Source organism: Oncorhynchus masou, chromosome 32, assembly GCF_036934945.1.
Source record: "Oncorhynchus masou masou isolate Uvic2021 chromosome 32, UVic_Omas_1.1, whole genome shotgun sequence".
NCBI classification, from domain to species: Eukaryota; Metazoa; Chordata; class Actinopteri; order Salmoniformes; family Salmonidae; genus Oncorhynchus; species Oncorhynchus masou.
Genome location: NC_088243.1, coordinates 54153812 through 54172721, shown reverse-complemented (window position 1 = coordinate 54172721; position 18910 = coordinate 54153812). Strand labels below are relative to the sequence as shown.

General features: G+C 41.6%; 2 protein-coding genes across 2 annotated transcripts in view; both read left to right on the top strand.

Annotated features, from left to right (window-relative positions):
• LOC135526214 (collagen alpha-1(XXIII) chain-like) overlaps positions 1-14589 on the top strand; it is a 62610-nt gene extending 48021 nt beyond the window's left edge. Inside the window, exons 15-28 of the mRNA XM_064954382.1 lie at positions 802-846; positions 969-1013; positions 1230-1301; positions 1415-1468; positions 1678-1743; positions 1874-1900; positions 3849-3908; positions 3991-4062; positions 4187-4213; positions 4311-4364; positions 7821-7907; positions 9614-9706; positions 11227-11265; positions 11653-14589. Coding sequence (XP_064810454.1) covers positions 802-846; positions 969-1013; positions 1230-1301; positions 1415-1468; positions 1678-1743; positions 1874-1900; positions 3849-3908; positions 3991-4062; positions 4187-4213; positions 4311-4364; positions 7821-7907; positions 9614-9706; positions 11227-11265; positions 11653-11655 — 744 coding nt within the window. The 3' untranslated portion in view covers positions 11656-14589. The remainder of the gene's footprint in view (positions 1-801; positions 847-968; positions 1014-1229; positions 1302-1414; positions 1469-1677; positions 1744-1873; positions 1901-3848; positions 3909-3990; positions 4063-4186; positions 4214-4310; positions 4365-7820; positions 7908-9613; positions 9707-11226; positions 11266-11652) is intronic.
• Positions 14590-15239: 650 nt separating this feature from the next.
• Positions 15240-18910, top strand: LOC135526213 (small ribosomal subunit protein RACK1). Its single transcript, XM_064954381.1, has 7 exons — positions 15240-15456; positions 16065-16236; positions 16791-17034; positions 17357-17467; positions 17914-18054; positions 18358-18468; positions 18804-18910. Exons 1-7 carry the CDS (start codon positions 15348-15350, stop codon positions 18867-18869), a joined length of 954 nt encoding a protein of 317 aa, XP_064810453.1. The 5' UTR covers positions 15240-15347; the 3' UTR covers positions 18870-18910.

Sequence of the window (18910 nt, the reverse complement as noted above, 5' to 3'; positions counted from 1 at the left end):
GGTCAATAGGGCTGTATCCTCTTTTAGGTTTACTGCTGGTGGGTGCTGGAGGTCTTTGCTGTGGTGTGTGTGTGTGTGTGTGTGTGTGTGTGTGTGTGTGTGTGTGTGTGTGTGTGTGTGTGTGTGTGTGTGTGTGTGTGTGTGTGTGTGTGTGTGTGTGTGTGTGTGCGTGCGTGCGTGCGTGCGTGTGTGTGTGCGTGTGCGTGTGCGTGCGTGCGTGCGCCATCCCCAGCTCCTTGCTGGACTTGATCCACTTTCCTATTGTTTGCTCAAGACTCCAGAGTCCTTCTCTGAGAGTTCAACCCCGGGTTAATAATGAACCAGCCATGTAGTGTGACATGATGCCAAGGCATTGTGTTCAGCAAACCGCATAACCTGACCCAATAGATCAATTTTATTGCCGATTTGCACCAAAGCATCCATAGCAAAGCTGGTCCTCATCAGAGAAAGGAGAATAATGATCCGTTAGTTTACTGAGTGTTGTATTGTGAAATCCACCATCCATCCACAATGTTTTTCTGTTTTTGCCCTACACTGGCGTCTTGAATCCCACAATTGCTCTAAGGATAATACACACATAATCCACTGACTCTGAGTTAGTATGCTTGTCTGAGCGGACCTACTCAACAAACAATCACAAACAATCACTGCCTGATGAAGAGTGATGGAATTGGATATACGTAGATTTATCCATGGATTTTATTGTAATTCTACTAACAGACTACTGAGACAGATCGACTCGCCTGGCTGATGTTTTGTGTTTTGTGTAACCTCTCTGTCTGTCTGTCTGTCCCTTCCTAGGGCCCACCGGGTTTACCGGGGCCCCCAGGACCCCCAGGAGGAAAGGTAGGGTCTTATTTATATACACATGCCATCTCTTCCATCCATTGTGTCTGAATCAATGGAAGTCAATACTCTTTGAAGGTAAATTGTCAGTTGGAACTTGTGTCTTTTCCTCACTACTCCAGGGAGAGCTCGGCTTGCCTGGGACATCTGGACTAGATGGGGAGAAGGTACAGACACTCTAATGTCCCTTTGACTGTTTTGTTTTATAACCCACGTTGAATCACTGTGTCACTCCAATGTTTAGAAATGTTGCACATTTATATATTGAATTCACTTATTATCTGGAATGATAATGCACATGATTAATCAGAGTTGTCCTGAAAAAGAAATCTCTCACCTCTCACCTTTTGACCTCTAACCTTCTCTCCTCTTACGGTCCAAAGGGAGATATGGGGGAGACGGGGTCGATCGGAGAGAAAGGAGAGAAAGGAGAGATGGGTCTCTCTGGGCCAGGGGTAAGTAGACAGACGGGAATCCAAAGTAATAACCCCTTTCATCAGAGGTGTATACATGTTGTCGAGTAGCCTACTGCAAAGAGATTTAAATCCCCCCTCTCTGTCTGTCTCAGGGGATGGATGGACAGAAGGGGGACAAGGGAGACTCCAGGCTGGAAGATAACCTGGTAAGTAAAGCACACGGGTGTATACGGTATTCACACACTCAATAGTTGTCGTTGAATCTGTATCATATTGGCATTGAACGCTGCTTCATGTGGAGCATAGCTTGGCAGACAGTTGAATTACACATGGTCTGTATCTCAAAGGATACCATTGGAGATACAACCATTGATATGTTCATCATCTTCAATGTGTTTGTTGTTCTGTTATTCAGGTTCAGATGATTTCTCAGCCAGGCCCTCCCGGCCCCCCGGGACCCCCTGGACCTACAGGGTACATGGTGAGTGTCACTATACGAGAGTGTCTGTGTGTCACCTAAAGAGTTTCACCCCTCTGTTCCCCAACATGATGTGGCTGAATCATTTCAGATACTTAAGACTGACATGAAATGATATCTTTGTGTGTTCCAGGGCCATCATGGAACGCCTGGCCCTAAGGTAAGACTAGAAAACCATAGAGGTACAGTAATGTCTGTCTTCACATTGTATTTGTCATGTGCTTCGTAAACAACAGGTGTAGACTAACAGTGGAATGCTTACAGTGCCTTGCAAATGTATTCATCCCCCTTGGCATGTTTCCTATTTTGTTGCATTACAACCTGTAATTTAAATTGATTTTTATTTGGATTTCATGTAATGGACATACAAAAAAAAATCTAAATTGGTGAAGTGAAATTTAAAAAATAACTTGTTTCAAAAAATTCTAAAAAATAAAAAACAGGAAAATGGTGTGTGCATATGTATTCAGCCCCTTTGGTATATGAAGCCTCTAAATAAGATCTGGTGCAACCAATTACCTTCAAAAGTTAAATAAAGTCCACCTGTGTGTAATATAAGTGTCACATGATCTGTCACATGATCTCAGTATACCTGTTCTGAAAGGCCCCAGAGTCTGCAACACCACTAAGTGAGGGACACCATCATGCAAGCGGCACCATGAAGACCAAGGAGCTCTCCAAGCAGGTCAGGGACAAAGTTGTGGAGAAGTACAAATCAGGTTTGGGTTATAAAAAAAGGTCCGAAACTTTGAACATCCCACGGAGCACCATTAAATCACGTATTAAAAAAATGGAAAGAATATGGCACCACAACGAACCTGCCAAGAGAGGGCCGCCCACCTAAACTCACAGATGAGGCAGGAGGGCATTAATCGGAGAGGCAACAAAGAGACCAAAGATAACCCTGAAGGAGCTGCAAAGATTGGACTATCTGTCCATAGGACCACTTTAAGACGTACACTCCACAGAGCTGGGCTTTATGGAAGAGTGGCCAGAGAAAAGTCATTGCTTAAAGAAAAAAATAAGCAAACACGTTTGGTGTTTGCCAAAAGGCATGTGGGAGACTCCCCAAACATATGGATGAATGTACTCTGGTCAGATGAGACTAAAATTAACTTTTTGGCCATCAAGGAAAATGTTATGTCTGGTGCAAACCCAACACGTCTCATCACCCAGAGAACACCACCCCCACAGTGAATCATAGTGGTGGCAGCATCATGCTGGAGGGATGTTCTTCATCGGAAGGGACTGGGAAACTGTCTAGAATTGAAGAAATTATGGATGGCGCTAAATACAGGGAAATTCTTGAGAGAAACCTGTTTCAGTCTTCCAGAGATTTGAGACTGGGACAGAGGTTCACCTTCCAGCAGGACAATGACCCCTAAGCATACTGCTAAAGCAACACTTGAGTGGTTTAAGGGGAAACATTTACATTTCTTGGAATGGCCTAGTCCAAGCCCAGACCTCAATCCAATTGAGAATCTGTGGTATGATTTAAAGATTACTGTACACCAGCGGAACCCATCCAACTTGAAGGAGCTGGGGCAGTTTTTCCTTGAATAATAGGAAAAAATCCCAGTGGCTAGATGTACCAAGCTTATAGAGACATACCCCAAGAGACATGCAGCTGTAATTGCTGTAGAAGGTGCCCCTACAAAGTATTGACTTGGGGGGGTGAATAGTTACGCAGGCACAAGTTTTCTCTTTTTTGTCTTATTTCTTGTTTGTTTCACAATAAATAAATAAAATGCATCTTCAAAGTGGTATGCATGTTGTGTAAATCAAATTATACAAATCCCCCAAAAATCCATTTTAATTCCAGGTTGTAAGGCAACAAAATAGGAAAAATGCCAAGGGGGGTGAATACTTTCACAAGCCACTGTACTTCCAGACCTTTCCCAACAATGCAGAGAGAAAATAAGTTAAATAAACACACAATGAGTAATGATAACTTGGCTACACCGAGTCTATGTGCAGGGGTACAAGGTAATTGAGGTAGATATGGACATATAGGTAGAGATAAAATGACTAGGCAACAAGATAGATAATCTGTACGTGCTCTTGAGTGTTGTAGAGTGTACTGAGTATAATGTGTTCCTCCCATGCAGGGAGAGCCTGGAGACAAAGCTAAAGGGGAGAAGGGAGACATTGGACCTGCTGGACTGAGGGTGAGTGATACTGTAGAATAATAGATTATGAGCTGCACCCGCTGATGATGGTGATGATATCTAACGTGTCTGTCCTCCCCAGGGTGTTGATGGCCCTCAGGGTCCCCCCGGCTCCACAGGATTGGTGGGTCTCCCAGGGACCAAAGGAGAGAAGGTGGGTGACGTCCTCATTATCAAATTACCTTAGCATATTAGGCTTACAATCATTTGCATGTCATGGTTTTCCATGGTCTTGGTCATGGTGGTACTGATGCATTCAATAATGTGTGTGTTGACAGGGCAAGTCTGGGGAGCCTGGAATGGATGTAAGTATGAAATAGTGTTTTTGAACTTTGACCTACCAGACTATATGACACTGGGGATTTCACTGCAGCCCACACTAACCTGTTCCTCCCTCTACAGGGTTTCCCAGGCCTGATTGGAGAGAAGGGAGACCGGGGAGACAGAGGAGACAAGGTGGGAGGAGCATATTCTTCCCTTCTCTCGCCCACAGTTCTGCTATTATGCATACACATCACAATCAGTGTTGCTGCACCTGTATGCTTACCTGACACCATTGAAGCAGGTCTCGCCAATTTAAAGTTGGTGGGTTAGCCAAGACATGTTCATTCCATTAAACATTGGTTAAAGATCTGAGATGGTTGTAATGGTTATTGTACGGTCACTGTTATTACAGTGACTACTTGGTGATGATCCATAAGTACACAGGCGTGCTGTAGGGAGCTGTCGTTGTAAATACACTGGGGTGAGTTGTAGTTCTAAATATGACCACCAAAATACACCACGTGAAACCTGCATGATGAGCGTTCGAAATCCCGTTTTCCCTCATCAGTATTTGAAGTCTCTGTGATGTGACAAACACTATGCTAGTCTACATCGTTTGCCCTCCCCATCTGGGGTCAAAGCCCCAAAGTACCAATAAACAACCATTTGCCTTTGTAAGCTATGCATTAATGAAAGTAATAAAGATAAATGAAGTAAATATGAGTGTTTAAACTCAGTTCTTATAAAACAAGGGTTGCAAAGGGAGGGTATATTACTGTAGTTGACCAGTAAACTACTAGAATTTCGGTATTTTTCAAAGATTTTATGTAATCTATCACCAGACATCTAATGGCCCCTTTGAGTACTTCAGATTGTCAGAGGAGTCTGTAATTACTCTGTTCCTCTTTCTGGCCCCATCACATGTAAAATATATGAAATATGAATTGATTGTAAATAAGAAATGACAAAGCTACTAAACATTATGCTAAATACAAACCGTCAATTTAGGGTGTGTCTGTAAATTCAATCTGGAGTGCCAGAGCGCGCTTAGTGTGCTCTCGGGGTGTTCAGAGCGCACACTGGCTGAGGAGTAGGGTTGATCCAGAGTGTTCTGACCTCACAAAGGCAGTCAAGCACCCAAGATAACTGGCTAGCATTGGCTAGCTTGCTTGCTACTTCCAGACACAAATGAGAGAACACCTCACTCTGACCATTTTTCTCACCCTAGCAGACCTGGTTAGGATGTTTTCATGTTATCCAGAACATTGGTGCCTGTAACTGTGCTGCTGGCAACGTTTACTGACACTGGCCATATTCAACAGGTGTTGAGCATTCAGCGTTTGTGAATTCATCAGTTATTCTGCACTCTGGCATACTCAGACGAGAGCGCTCTGAAATTGGAGCAGATAGCCAGAGTGAATTTATGAACGCACCCTTAGTGCATACCTTTGGTGATAATATGAGAGTTTCAGCATGAAATATCCTTTATATATATTTTTTAACACTTGTTTTGTTTACTATGTCAATATGTATTTAGTTGTCTATGTTTTGGCGTCAAACTGGCAGCAGTTGTGAAAAAAGATAATAGTCGGGTGATTTGTGGAGGTAGTTGAAACAATGCAATTGTTGATTAGATGCTATTTCATTAATTAGGTTATTTTCTCTTGAACCAATTGTTCTTTCTATTAGAAACTGGTTTATCTCCGCTGCAGCAGGGTGCTCTATTCTTCACTCCACTTCTGCATAGTTGTCATGCTGGACTGTTGGTCTCCTCTGATTCAGGTGCTGTGCTGTTAGCATGGGGGGTAGTGGGGTGAGGGGGTGTTGGACACTCTGCAAGGGGCCCGATGGTACAGGGTGGTGTTGGACACTCTGCAAGGGGCCCGATGGTACAGGGTGGTGTTGGACACTCTGGATGGGGCCCGATGGTACAGGGTGGTGTTGGACACTCTGGATGGGGCCCAATGGGACAGGGTGGTGTTGGACACTCTGGATGGGGCCCAATGGGACAGGGTGGTGTTGGACACTCTGGATGGGGCCCGGTGTTGGATGGTACACTCTGGATGGGGCCCGATGGTACAGGGTGGTGTTGGACACTCTGGATGGGGCCCGATGGTGTAGACACAAGATTTAAGTGCTTTTGAACAGGCACAGGTGCACCGGTTTGAGTGTGTCAAGAACTGCAACGCTGCTGGGTTTTTCACGCTCAACAATTTCCCGCGTGTATCAAGAATGGTCCACCACCCAAAAGACATTGAGCCAACTTGACACAACTGTGGGAAGCATTGGAGCCAACATGGGCCAGCATCCCTGTGGAACGCTTATGACACCTTGTAGAGTCCATGCAGCATCAGGTTGTTCCTCATTACACATCGATTATTTTTCACATCTTCGACATAGGAATCATTGCAAAACCTCATGCATGATCGCTTTTACACAATTTTAGTTCCAGTCTTTGGAACTTATTTTTTTCCAGATATGCCTATTATATTATGATCAATACATCCAATGGTTGTGGATACGGCTTCAGATCAGATTTCTGCCACATTAGTAAAGATGTGATCAATACACGTGGATTTAGTTCCTGTTCTGTTTGTAAATACGCTGGTAGGTTGACTGATAACCTGACCCAGATTGCAGACATTGTGTTACAGCTTGAAGACTATTTTTGAGTGGACAGCTGGATGACAACCAGTCAATATTTAGGTCACCCAGAAAATATACCTATCTTTTAATATCACATACGTTATTGAGCATTTCACAAGTGTAGTCCAAAATACTGACTTTTCGCATTCGGTCGCCTGTAGCATCTTCCCACAAGAATAGATTTTAGGTGAGGCAGATGATTCTGTAGTCATACTACTTCTACGTCATCTGATTGAGATCATCTCTCAGCCTAACAGGAATATGACTCTGGATATACATACAAACACCTCCTCCATTTGCATTTCTATCTCCCAAATGTATTCTATAACCATGTACAGCTACTACTGCATCGTCAAAGTAATTATCTAAGTGTGTTTCAGAGATGGACAGAATATGTATGCTTTCTGATGTTCGTAAGTTATACATTTGATGAATCGTGTTTCTCAGGCTACATAATGTTTATATGGGAATTGTTTTTGTCCTTTACTGGGTTGCTATTTTTTTGTGATATTCTGAGAGGCTGATCCGAGGTAGACATGTCAGAGTAGTGTTGGGTGAGGTACTCTGAAAATATAGTTTATCAAGCCACCAACTACTTCACACTGGAAGACATTGAGCTACAGTAAAGCTACCCTTAACGGAAATATAGTTGGTTAGCTGAAGTTGCTTTGAAATCTACCTTGTGAAAAATGATCATATCTAAATCTGAAATGTCATATAATAAAAATGTTGTGGGGGTTTTGCGAGAAAAGGCTATGTTTTTGGTTGAAAATAGTGTTTAGTTCCAGTAGTTCCCTTCGCCATTGCAGGCAACAACAAAAAATGATTGACTCCTGAAAACACTACAAAGATTATAATTTAGTTCAACTTCAACCAAGGTCCTGCAACATGTCGTTGAATTACTAGTTGAATTTCATTTAGTGGAACTACTCCCCGACACTGCATGTCTGACCCCTCTCTATCTCTCTCTCTCTCTCTCTCTCTCTCTCTTTCTCTCTACAGGGTGACCGGGGGACGGTGGGGAAGAGAGGTCTGAAGGGCGGTAAGGGGGAGCAGGGTCCTCCTGGACTGGACCAGCCCTGTCCTGTGGTATGTCACACTCAACTGTGACCTTTCGTCCATGAGCCTATGGACATTTAGCTCCTTTGACCCAGGCTTGATCAAATATGTAACAACTCTATGTAATTACATTTGTAGATACTTCACTATTTACTTTTTTCATTTCTATCTCTATTTCTATGATTTCTTACTACAGTGCCTTCAGATAGTAATCACACCCCTTGACCTTTTCCACATGTTGTTGTGTTACAGTCTGAATTTAAAAAGCATTATTAAATTGCAATTTATTTATTTTTTCCACTGGCATACAGTACACAAAATACCCCAAAATGTCAAAGTGGAACGTTACGTTTTTTTTACATTTTTACAAATTAATCAAAAATGAAAAGCTGAAAAGTCTTAAGTCTCTAAGTATTCAACCCCTTTGTTATGGCAAGCCTAAATAAGGCCTGGAGTAAAAATGTGCTAAACAAATCACACTCAAGTCACACTCTGTGTGCAATAATAGTGTTTAACATGCTTTTTGAATGACTACCTCATCTCTGAACCCCACACATACAATTATCTGTAAGGTCCGTCAGTCGAGCAGTGAATTTTAAACACAGATTCAACCACAAAGACCAGGGAGATTTTCCAATGCCTCACAAAAAAGGGAACCTATTGCTAGATGGGTAAAGAAAGTTATTAATTACATTTTGGATGGTGTATCAATACACCCAGTCACTGCAAAGACACAGCTGTCCTTCTTAACTCAGTTGCCGTAGATAGGAAAGAACCGCTCAGGGATTTCAACATAGGCCAATGAAACAGTTATAGAGTGTAATGGCTGTGATAAGAGAACGGAGGATGGATCAACAACATCGTAGTTACTCCACAATACTAACCTAATTGACCGAGTGAAAAGGACGCAAATCCAATACCACACATTACTGAGTACCACTCTCTGTTTTCAAGCATAGTGGTCGCTGCATCATGTTATGGGTATGCTTGAAATTGTTAAGGACTGGGGAGTTTTTAGGATAAAACAATTAATGGAATGGAGCTAAGCACAGTCACAATCCTAGAGGATTGGCAAACAGTTACAATGTAGTCCGCTACTCGTGTGTTTTCCACCAGACACTGGGAGATGAATTCAACTTTCAGCAAGACAATAACCTAAAACACAAGGCCAAATCTACGCTGGGGTTTTCTTACAAGGAAGACAGTGAATGTTCCCAAGTGGCCGAGTTACAGTTTGTACTTAAAACTACTTGGAAATCTATCGCAATGCCTGAAAATGGTTGTCTAGAAATGATCGACAACCAATTTGAAAGAGCTTGAAGAATTTTGAAAAGATTCGTGGGCAAATGTTGCGCAAGCCAGAGATAGAAAGCTCTTACAGACGTACCCAGAAAGACTCACAGATGTAATCACTGCCAAAGGTGCATCTACAAAGTATTGACTCATGGTTGTGAATACTTATGAAAATGAGATATTTATGTATTAAATTTTTATTTTTTTGTTGCAGTATGTATAAACAATATGTATAAAAATATGTTTTCACTTTGTCATTATCATGTAGTGTGTGTATATATATATTTTTAATCAATTTTGAATTCAGGCTGTACTACAACAGAATGTGGAGTAAGTCAAAGGGGTTTGACTACTTTCTGAAGGCACTGTATATGGTATTCTGTGTCTATGGGGCGAATGTACGTTCAGAGTGTGTGTAACACTAGGTTGGCTCTTGCTGACAGGGTTCTAGTGGGACTAAAGGACTTTCTGATGAGGAGGTACAGTCCGCTCCTCCTCCTCTTCCTCCTTCTGGCCCTGAGGCCTCTTGTCCTTTGGTACAGTATCTCTACGTGTTTCTACCTTTCCACCTCTTTCCTGCATCGTGTGTCTGCCTTTTTTCCCTTGTCTATCCCATGTCCCTTAGTCCGCTGCCCCATTCCATTGTGTGTTTGCAATCTGAATTCTGTCTTCTTCTTTTTTTTACATCAGTAGGCAGGATGGTTACAGGAATCCATAGATCAGTATAATTCCAGCTCTATATTGTTGTTTTTCTTATAAAGATTGTGCTGAGTTACGTTGTGGTCTCGGTGTGGTTGCCGGTTGTTAATGTGCTGACTTGCATGTGGGATGGTATTGTGCTTTCAGAAGCTAAAATAACTATGCATGCTGGTGATTGCACACTCTACACATCAGCACCTACAGCCAGTGAGCTCAGTGAGACTCTTGGCAAGGGGTTTGCAGTCAGTGTTCGAATGGGTAAGGACCAATACACTGGTCTTAAATAGAGCCAAAAACCAAAAGCATTGTATTTGGTTCAAAGCATTCTCTTAGAACTAAACCTCAACTGGAGCGGCCCATGTAGGGTGTGACCGTTGAAAAAGTAGAACGTCAAGGAGTAACATTGGATAGTCAGCTACCATGGTCAAGACATACTGACAAAGTTGTTGTGAAGATGGGGTGAGGTATGTCTGTTTTTTTTTTACACAAACACCACCTGTACTAGTTGTTTTTGATTACTATCCGGTAATATGGTCAAGTGCAGCAAGGAAAGACCTAGCAAAGTTGCAGCTGCCTCACAATAAAGCAGCATGCCTTGCCCTTAACTGCACACATAGATCTAACATAAACAAGATGCATGATGGTCTTTCATGGCTGACGGTTGAGGAGAAATGGACTACCTTTCTTCTAGTCTTTTTAAGAAACATTTGTGTGTTGAAAATGCTGAACCACTTGCAATACACCTATTTGCATACCCTTCAAACAGACATGCATACCTCACCAGACACGCCACTATGGGTTGCTTCACTGTACCCAAACCATAAACAGATTTCATGTGTCACTCAGTTATCTATAGCCATGTCATCGTGGAATGCTCTGCCATAAGAGGCAAAAAGCAAGTTTAGCTTTTAAAAAAAAACAGATTTAAAAAATATTGTATCACAGCAGCTCTCCTCTTTCTAAATATCTAATTTAACTGTATATAAGAATATGAATATGTACAGTATGAACAGTGTGTAAATAGTATTTTTGTTGTTTCTTGGTGTCTTTCCAATATATAACTCTTATTTAATTATATGTGTTATTATTATTATTATTATTATTATTTGCTCCTATGCTGTATATATACAGAGTATATACAGTATACTGTATATTGAATTTAATGTCCTTGGCTATAACTGTTCTGTACTTTGTCATGTTATTTGTATGTTTTATGTGGATTCCAGGAAGAGTAGCTGCTGCATGTGTAGTAGCTAATGGGGATCCTAATAAACTAAACTAAAATGTAGTGTTTTCACCCTACATGACGTGAAACTGCCCCACTGACCATCCCTGTCTCTTGTTCTCTTATCCCCAGGGGCAGGATGGACTGCCCATACCAGGATGCTGGCACAAGGTGAATGGTGGTAGATTCTAACACCCAGAGTTGCTTAAAACCTGTCTGAGTTATATGTAGTACATTCATTCACAACCACATGCACTGTGATGAGGGGACATTCTCTATCAAACCAGAGCTTCAAGATAATAAACAATGAACAACACAATGTTCATTGCCCAACTTAGATTATTTTTACTGTGCCAATAAGCATGTATTAAACCCAATATATACATGTTATTGGGGTGTGAGTATGATTATAACATGTATGTTATATAATCATCATCTTATGAGTGTGATTATAAGATGACGAATGAAGCATGTATTACAGAGCTGTAGTGATTTGCTAACATTAGTGTTGTTCTTGACCTGTGATCCCCACTAATCCCTACTCTCCTTCTCTTGCAGTGATGACTAACATCAAGCATGGCCGCTGTACATATTGATATGGTATATATTGCAACTGAATACTACATCGCATTTATGTTCTTTTTTTGCCTTTTTATGGGAACGTTTTATATAATATATAGAGATTTTTTTGTTCGTTATTTTGAGTCAACAATATTAACCAGACAGCATATATCGATCGATACAGATATTTTTTGGACACATAGACTCTGGATATAAAGTAAAAGGGAGTCAATGAGACACAGACATCTTTGAGAAACATCAAGACAGAGAAATAAAGCAGCAAACAGACTCCAAACCTAACGGACATACAGACACATGCTGGAAAGTAGATGGATAAGGAGAGTGGTCTTACTAATGGAGTCTCGTCTGCCATATTGCTGCCTGGCCGTTCATTTTGCATGGGAGTGTGTGTGTTCGCGCCCCCCTGCTCAACCCCACGGATGGACAGACCCCCTGGTGTGGTAAATGGAGGAGTGGAGGTCAGTGCTCTCTTCTCCGCTCTCTGTTTTATAAAGGAGGAGAAGGACGAGGAGAGGAGGAGACAGAAACTCAAACGCAAGCGTCTCGCTCTCTCTCAGCCCAGAGGGGAGAGCAGGCCTGGAGGACGGAGGGAAGACGTGGGAGAAACAGACAGTCATGGGAGCAAAGAGGACAGACAACCTCTATTGAGAGAGTCATGAAACAGTTCCGTGCAATTCAGTTCACTGAAGAATAGTGAGATCCTGCATTATGGAAAAATACCAGTAGAGGGCGACACAACACTACATTTACACTTTCACCTGAAGAGGAATCTCACCCATTGGCTGTTGTCGTTTTTTACCACACTCACAGTTGGTTCTGGGCTACAGAGGCAAGGATTGTCCTACGATTACAAAATAATAATAATATATGTCTGTGGATTCACCCGACGGATATGATGAAAGTGTTTTTATGATATGAAGTATGACAATTTAATTTGTTGCTCTTCTTTACTTTAGTGTTTCCATTTAATAAAGTGCATGATCAACACAAGTCACAGCATTATATAAAGTAGCTTCCCCCATACCAGCACACTAAGGCAATAAGTTACTGAGGTATTTACTTTGCAAAGAACAATCTCTAGCAGTCTTTCCATGTAAAATGCCACGTATCGTTTCTTTATGCAGATGTTGCTGTTTTTTGTGTGCGTGGGTGACACTACTGGGAGTGATGACAAGTGTGATGTTTTATTTGATTTTGATCTAGTTCAGTTACATTTGCATTCCTGTGCATGGACGTGTTTGTATAATATACAGATGCATACTAAGTTCATTGTGTTTAAATTCAACGTCAGAATTGAAGGAGCCATTTGCAGTATTAACAAATATGGAGCAATCCATCAATGAAGATGAATATGAAGTTCTTTGAATATTAAGTCACTTTGTGATTTTATATGGCATTCATCAGATGCCAAATAGAAATATCACATCAGTATTTTCTGACAGTGTTGACAGTACAGTGTTGAAGACACTTTTTATTTAAGTATTATCACTTAACCTTAGCTAAAGAGACATTTAGATGAAATACTGTTCTCTCAACAACAGTATGAATTCTTGCTGCTGACTTAAAATTGTATTGTTTGTTTTTCTTAACCAATGAGTTTAGTTATATAAGACAAGAGTTCACAGACTGAAGTACAATAATGTACCCAAAGTCATTGATTTAATAATAGTTATACTCATTGATCCACATTGACAAAAAGGTAATCATTGACGGTTGGTTTCACTATACCTACTTGTTTTGTTTTTTTTATACATTATCACATCATGAATGACATTTTTTCATTTTTTTCTGATTTACATGTTTCTTTTCTGACTTTATGGATTGTCTTTTGGAGATTTATCTTCTTGGTGCTCGATCACTCTTTCTAACTTTATGAATTCTCTTTTAGAAATCTATCTACTTGGTGTTCGATCACTCTGCGTTTCTGTTTTTCTCAAGTCTTCCTGTATGGTCCACACACAACACACACACACACACACAGACACACACACACACAGACACACACACACACACACACACACACACACACACACACACACACACACACACACACACACACACACACACACACACGCACACCTCAATTTCAATGTCAAGAGCACATGGCATATATAAGTAACTTGTCTTGTGGGTTTCACTATACCACATTTATGCTATTAAGATAAGATAATAAGCAACTAGTTCATTATATTGTACTTTATTAATGTACCATTTCCAGTATTTTTAATTCACAAAGTGTTATATTTGAAACTGGGATGTAGTGCACAATCATATTTGTTGTTTCCTTCAACCCTGTCATTTAAAGGCCCAGTGCAGTCACTGTGAAAGTGTGAACAATTTTTATCAGTGTTATTTCCTAATAGTTCCTGATTGAAAATACAATCTACACAGGACCTTTCCATTCAGCAGGTTTACATAGGCGGGAGGTTGGTAAATTGGTTAATAGACCAATACAAAGTAGACTTTAAACCTCTCTCCATTTTAATTCAAATCTATTACAGTAAGGGAATTAATTGTTACCAAGAAATTATTTGATATTGATATAAAAAAAAACATCTGCATTGGGCCTTTGATGTTAGATATATGCAGCAATGTGTGTGGTACACTACCTTAACAAACTGGTGTTTCTCTGCAATATTACAGGTTTATTTCTTTGGCAGATATCCTCAGTTTCTAATTTTTTAAGGAATAATTGCCATCCATTGGTGACACAATGTCTCAGTACAGTTTAGCGTGTTTTATAACAAAAATATTACAGTATTAGGTCATTTTATGAGTTTGTTTATTTGGTTGTGTATTTGGTTGTAAAAATAATTAAGCTATTTTTGTAACTGCTATCTTTATCTTTGTATTATGTTACATCTGGTCAACTCAACATGTAGACTGAAATAAACTCCATAAAATATACTGTTACCTTCTTGAAACTCTTCCGGTCATTTGTTCTTAACAATCCTCACTCATATTTAAAAAATTGTAGGAAAAATAAAGTTATATAATTAAGAGGAAAATGTATTTTGCATTGGGAATAGTAGGCCTACTGCATTATTCAGAGCAAAGCACCATAATGCATTCTGACTACAATCATTAGGCCACATTAGGCTACAATCTTGATCTGCTTGCAAACCCAAATTGACTCCCAAAAATATAGGGGATCCCACTTGAAATGTTTTCTTGCCTTTTTGTTTAATCAAGGGACTCCATTTCAATATAAGGATCCCCAAGTTTGAGAACCTCTGCATTAGGTCTACTAATAATTCCAGAATGCATTTGAATGAAAGACCTGTGGCCTATTTTCATGGCCACCTATAAAGCACTTACATGTATGAAACTGTAATACAATTTTGGGATCCATTTTTGGGGATTACCACATGATTGCTACAATTATAACTTTGCAATGGTCTCTTTAATCTTTATAATAATTTTATTATGTGTCTGTTTGACATGGAAGAAGAGTAAAATCCAAGTAAAAATAATAATAAAATACACGGGCATGAAAGGGTTAAAACTGTTCTTCCCAGTGTACTCCGCGCGCGATCGACCCCTCAAAGGTTCTCCATCCGGGTCTGAACTTCCTTTTTCTCTGTGCCTAAATGTGAGAGGACCTAGGGAAACCTAGCCCTCAAACTAATCTATATCCATCCTTGAAAAGGGCACACTAAAACTTCGCCGAAATGACTGAGCAGATGACAGTAAGGGGCACCCTGAAGGGGCACAATGGTTGGGTCACCCAGATCGCGACTACCCCTCAGTTTCCCGATATGATTCTGTCTGCATCCCGAGGTAAGCGCTTCTCAGCCCGCTACAAATGGTCGGCAATATGGCTAACCCCAAGCATGTTACATTGCTAAATTGATGTGTAGCCGCGACGGCTTAAACAATGTAAATCGTGAAAGTGAACTAAATCAATGTTGGGGGCAAGTCTTGTGTCGAACGCAATGTCTAGTGGACAAACTACTCTATACAAGTAAGTTATGTCTGATTGTTAGCCCTTGAGAACAGACATCGCCTGCTATACCGACACATCCACGTGCACCGCCAAGTGGACAAAATGTTCATTAGGCTCGCAATGAGAGATGCATTTCTAGACCTGACAATTGAATTGTAACTACCATAGCAGTCTATTAAAAGTTTATGTTTTGAGGACGCTATGATTGTGCTTGTCTGTCGGTAATTGTTGAAGGAAACATACCGGTAGTTGGCTGGCTAGCTTCCCATACTTAACGCGACGATAGTTGGACAGCTTGCATGGCAATGCATTTTTTGCTTCTGTCAACCGTCCATGTTACATTTAGTTAGCTAGGCCTACCTTTTGGTTGTTCAGCTGCAATCTACCATTCCATACATTTTATATTTTTATTTTAAATGTATAATCAGCATTTCTCTTTCAGATAAGTCTATCATTATGTGGAAGCTGACTCGTGACGAGACCAACTATGGCATCCCTCAGCGTGCCCTGAAGGGACACTCTCACTTTGTGAGTGATGTAGTCATCTCCTCAGATGGACAGTTTGCCCTGTCCGGGTCCTGGGATGGGACGCTCCGCCTGTGGGATCTCACCACGTAAGTCTAGGGTTGTGGGGTGATGTAGTACCATACAGAGGTCTAAATTGTGTGCAGGCATCTGTACATCTGATTCTGGCCTGAACTGAAGACTAGGATCAGTTGCCTCATTTTGTCCTGGGTGGTTCATTGCTGAGCTGGAACAAAAGCTTACAGACATTCTAGGACCAGAGTTATCTGCCTCTGCCAACCTGTTTACACCCCTCCAGTCATATCAGGTCAGTGTGGATGAGGTTATCAATCCAACCATTTGGGTAAAGGGGGTTCACCCCTGGTGCATAAGCCCAGGAAGGAAATGTTAGTTTCATATCATGCTGCAGTCAAAATGCTGGTTCTAAAGTGATGAAACTTCCGATGCCATCTGTATCCTTGTGATGATAAAGAGGCTGTTTCTGAATGCAACCTGCGCTTACCTGTGAAAGATGAGACGTGGATATCAGAATCATGTGCTGCCTTGGTTTCAATGTTGACTTGAACAACGCAATTACACCGTTTATTAGTCATCTGTAGTATGAAGATTTACACATGGACTCAACGGTTCTCTTCCTCTCCAGTGGCACCACCACCCGTCGCTTTGTGGGCCACACCAAGGACGTCCTGAGTGTGGCTTTCTCTGCTGACAACCGGCAGATCGTGTCTGGGTCTCGGGACAAGACCATCAAGCTGTGGAACACCCTGGGAGTCTGCAAGTACACCATCCAGGATGAGAGCCACTCTGAGTGGGTGTCCTGTGTGCGCTTTTCCCCCAACAGCAGCAACCCCATCATTGTCTCCTGTGGTTGGGACAAGATGGTCAAGGTACGGGCAACGCTGCATATAGCACCAGTGACTCGCTAGGACAGTTGGCTGCGTAGATTATTAAACAAAGCAGAAGTCCTTTTAAATGGTTTGGTTACTGTAGATGTAATAAAATCAAGCTCTCTGAAGTGTTTTCCTGCATTGCCCTGTGATTACAATGTGACATAATCACCCTGAGCTTCGGCTCTGACGACAAGTCCTGCAATGATGATGGGTACAGGAACCAGACTGCAAATGTGTTACACATTGCACGCTTGAAATGGTTCACCTCAGCGGGTATTTTTCTAATCAGTGTACCCTAACACATGGCCTTCCCCACTAGGTGTGGAACCTGGCCAACTGCAAGCTGAAGACTAACCACATTGGCCACACTGGCTACCTGAATACAGTGACAGTCTCTCCTGATGGCTCTCTCTGCGCATCTGGTGGAAAGGTATGCTGAAAGCACTCCTAATATTTGCTATTACGTTATAGATTTAAGGTTGTCACTGTTCACCTGCAGTTTCTGCCTTTATTGAATTTGACCGGATTAGATTAGGGTCACTGGATGGGTCTGTGGTTGATGTGATAACTTGGGGCTTGTTCTTGGTGTTAAATGTGGTGTTGCAAAGTTATGATGGAAATATTGTTGCCGTCTGTTTCACTATGATGATAAAGAGGCTGTTTCTGAACGCAACCAGCACTTTTGAAATGTAATTTAGTGTACTCGAACCTGCTTCCTGAGATTTGCCATTTAGGGTTATTGTTGATGGTTCGTATCCCCGGTGAACGGCCATGGCCATACACTTAATTGCATGCCCAAGTTGCCCTGCAAAGCAAGCATGTTCGTTTGCATTGTCCATTGGCTGACCTTTGACCCTGAATCCCATTCTCCCATAGGACGGTCAGGCCATGCTGTGGGACTTGAACGAGGGCAAGCACCTGTACACCCTAGACAGTGGTGACAACATAAACGCCCTCTGCTTCAGCCCCAACCGCTACTGGCTCTGTGCTGCCACCGGCCCCAGCATCAAGATCTGGGTAAGACTCCTACACTCAGAATACATCAGCACTGTCTGTGCAGTTGGTTAGAAACACGGTTTGATGTTGTAATCTGTAATCAAACTACATTAGTCAAGGAGCAATGATGGAAAATTCCAATGCCATCTTATTTCTATGATGATAAAGAGGCTGTTTCTGAGCTCTGCTAACTGCGTCCTTTTCTGAAGCCATCTGTTGGACCTGAGAATGTGATTGTCATGTCCACATCAGAGTAGGTCCAATTTCATCACAACCTATTGTTTCTCAAAGCTATGCTAATCAGTCCCCTTCTCCCCCCTTCAGGATCTGGAGGGCAAGATCATTGTGGATGAGCTGAGACAGGAGGTTATCAGCACCAACAGTAAGGCCGAGCCCCCACAGTGCACCTCTCTGGCCTGGTCTGCTGACGGACAGGTACGTCCCACAGAGCTACGCTAGAACCCTGGGTTTACTTCTAGAACAGGGTCGTGTTATTTCAGTCTGCTCTCAAAGTAGTGTCTCTGCTGGATTGTTTGTTGCCTTGCCCTGTGATTACAAAGTGACATTTTATTGCCTGAGCTTTGGCTCTGATGACAAGTCCTGCAATGATGATGGGTATAGAAACAACAGTAGTACATATTCATGCAATGTCTAGCACTAGGAGTCAAACCTAGTGGGAGCATTATACTTTAATATATTGTCAGCAGCTTCTTTTTTGCAACTTCTGGACTTTTATTTTTATTTCTTCCCTTATTCTTCTCTTTTAACAGACCCTGTTTGCTGGCTACACGGATAACCTGATCAGGGTGTGGCAGGTTACCATCGGAACCAGATAAGGACCTTTTCAGATGATGAATAAAATACCGTTTTAAATGAA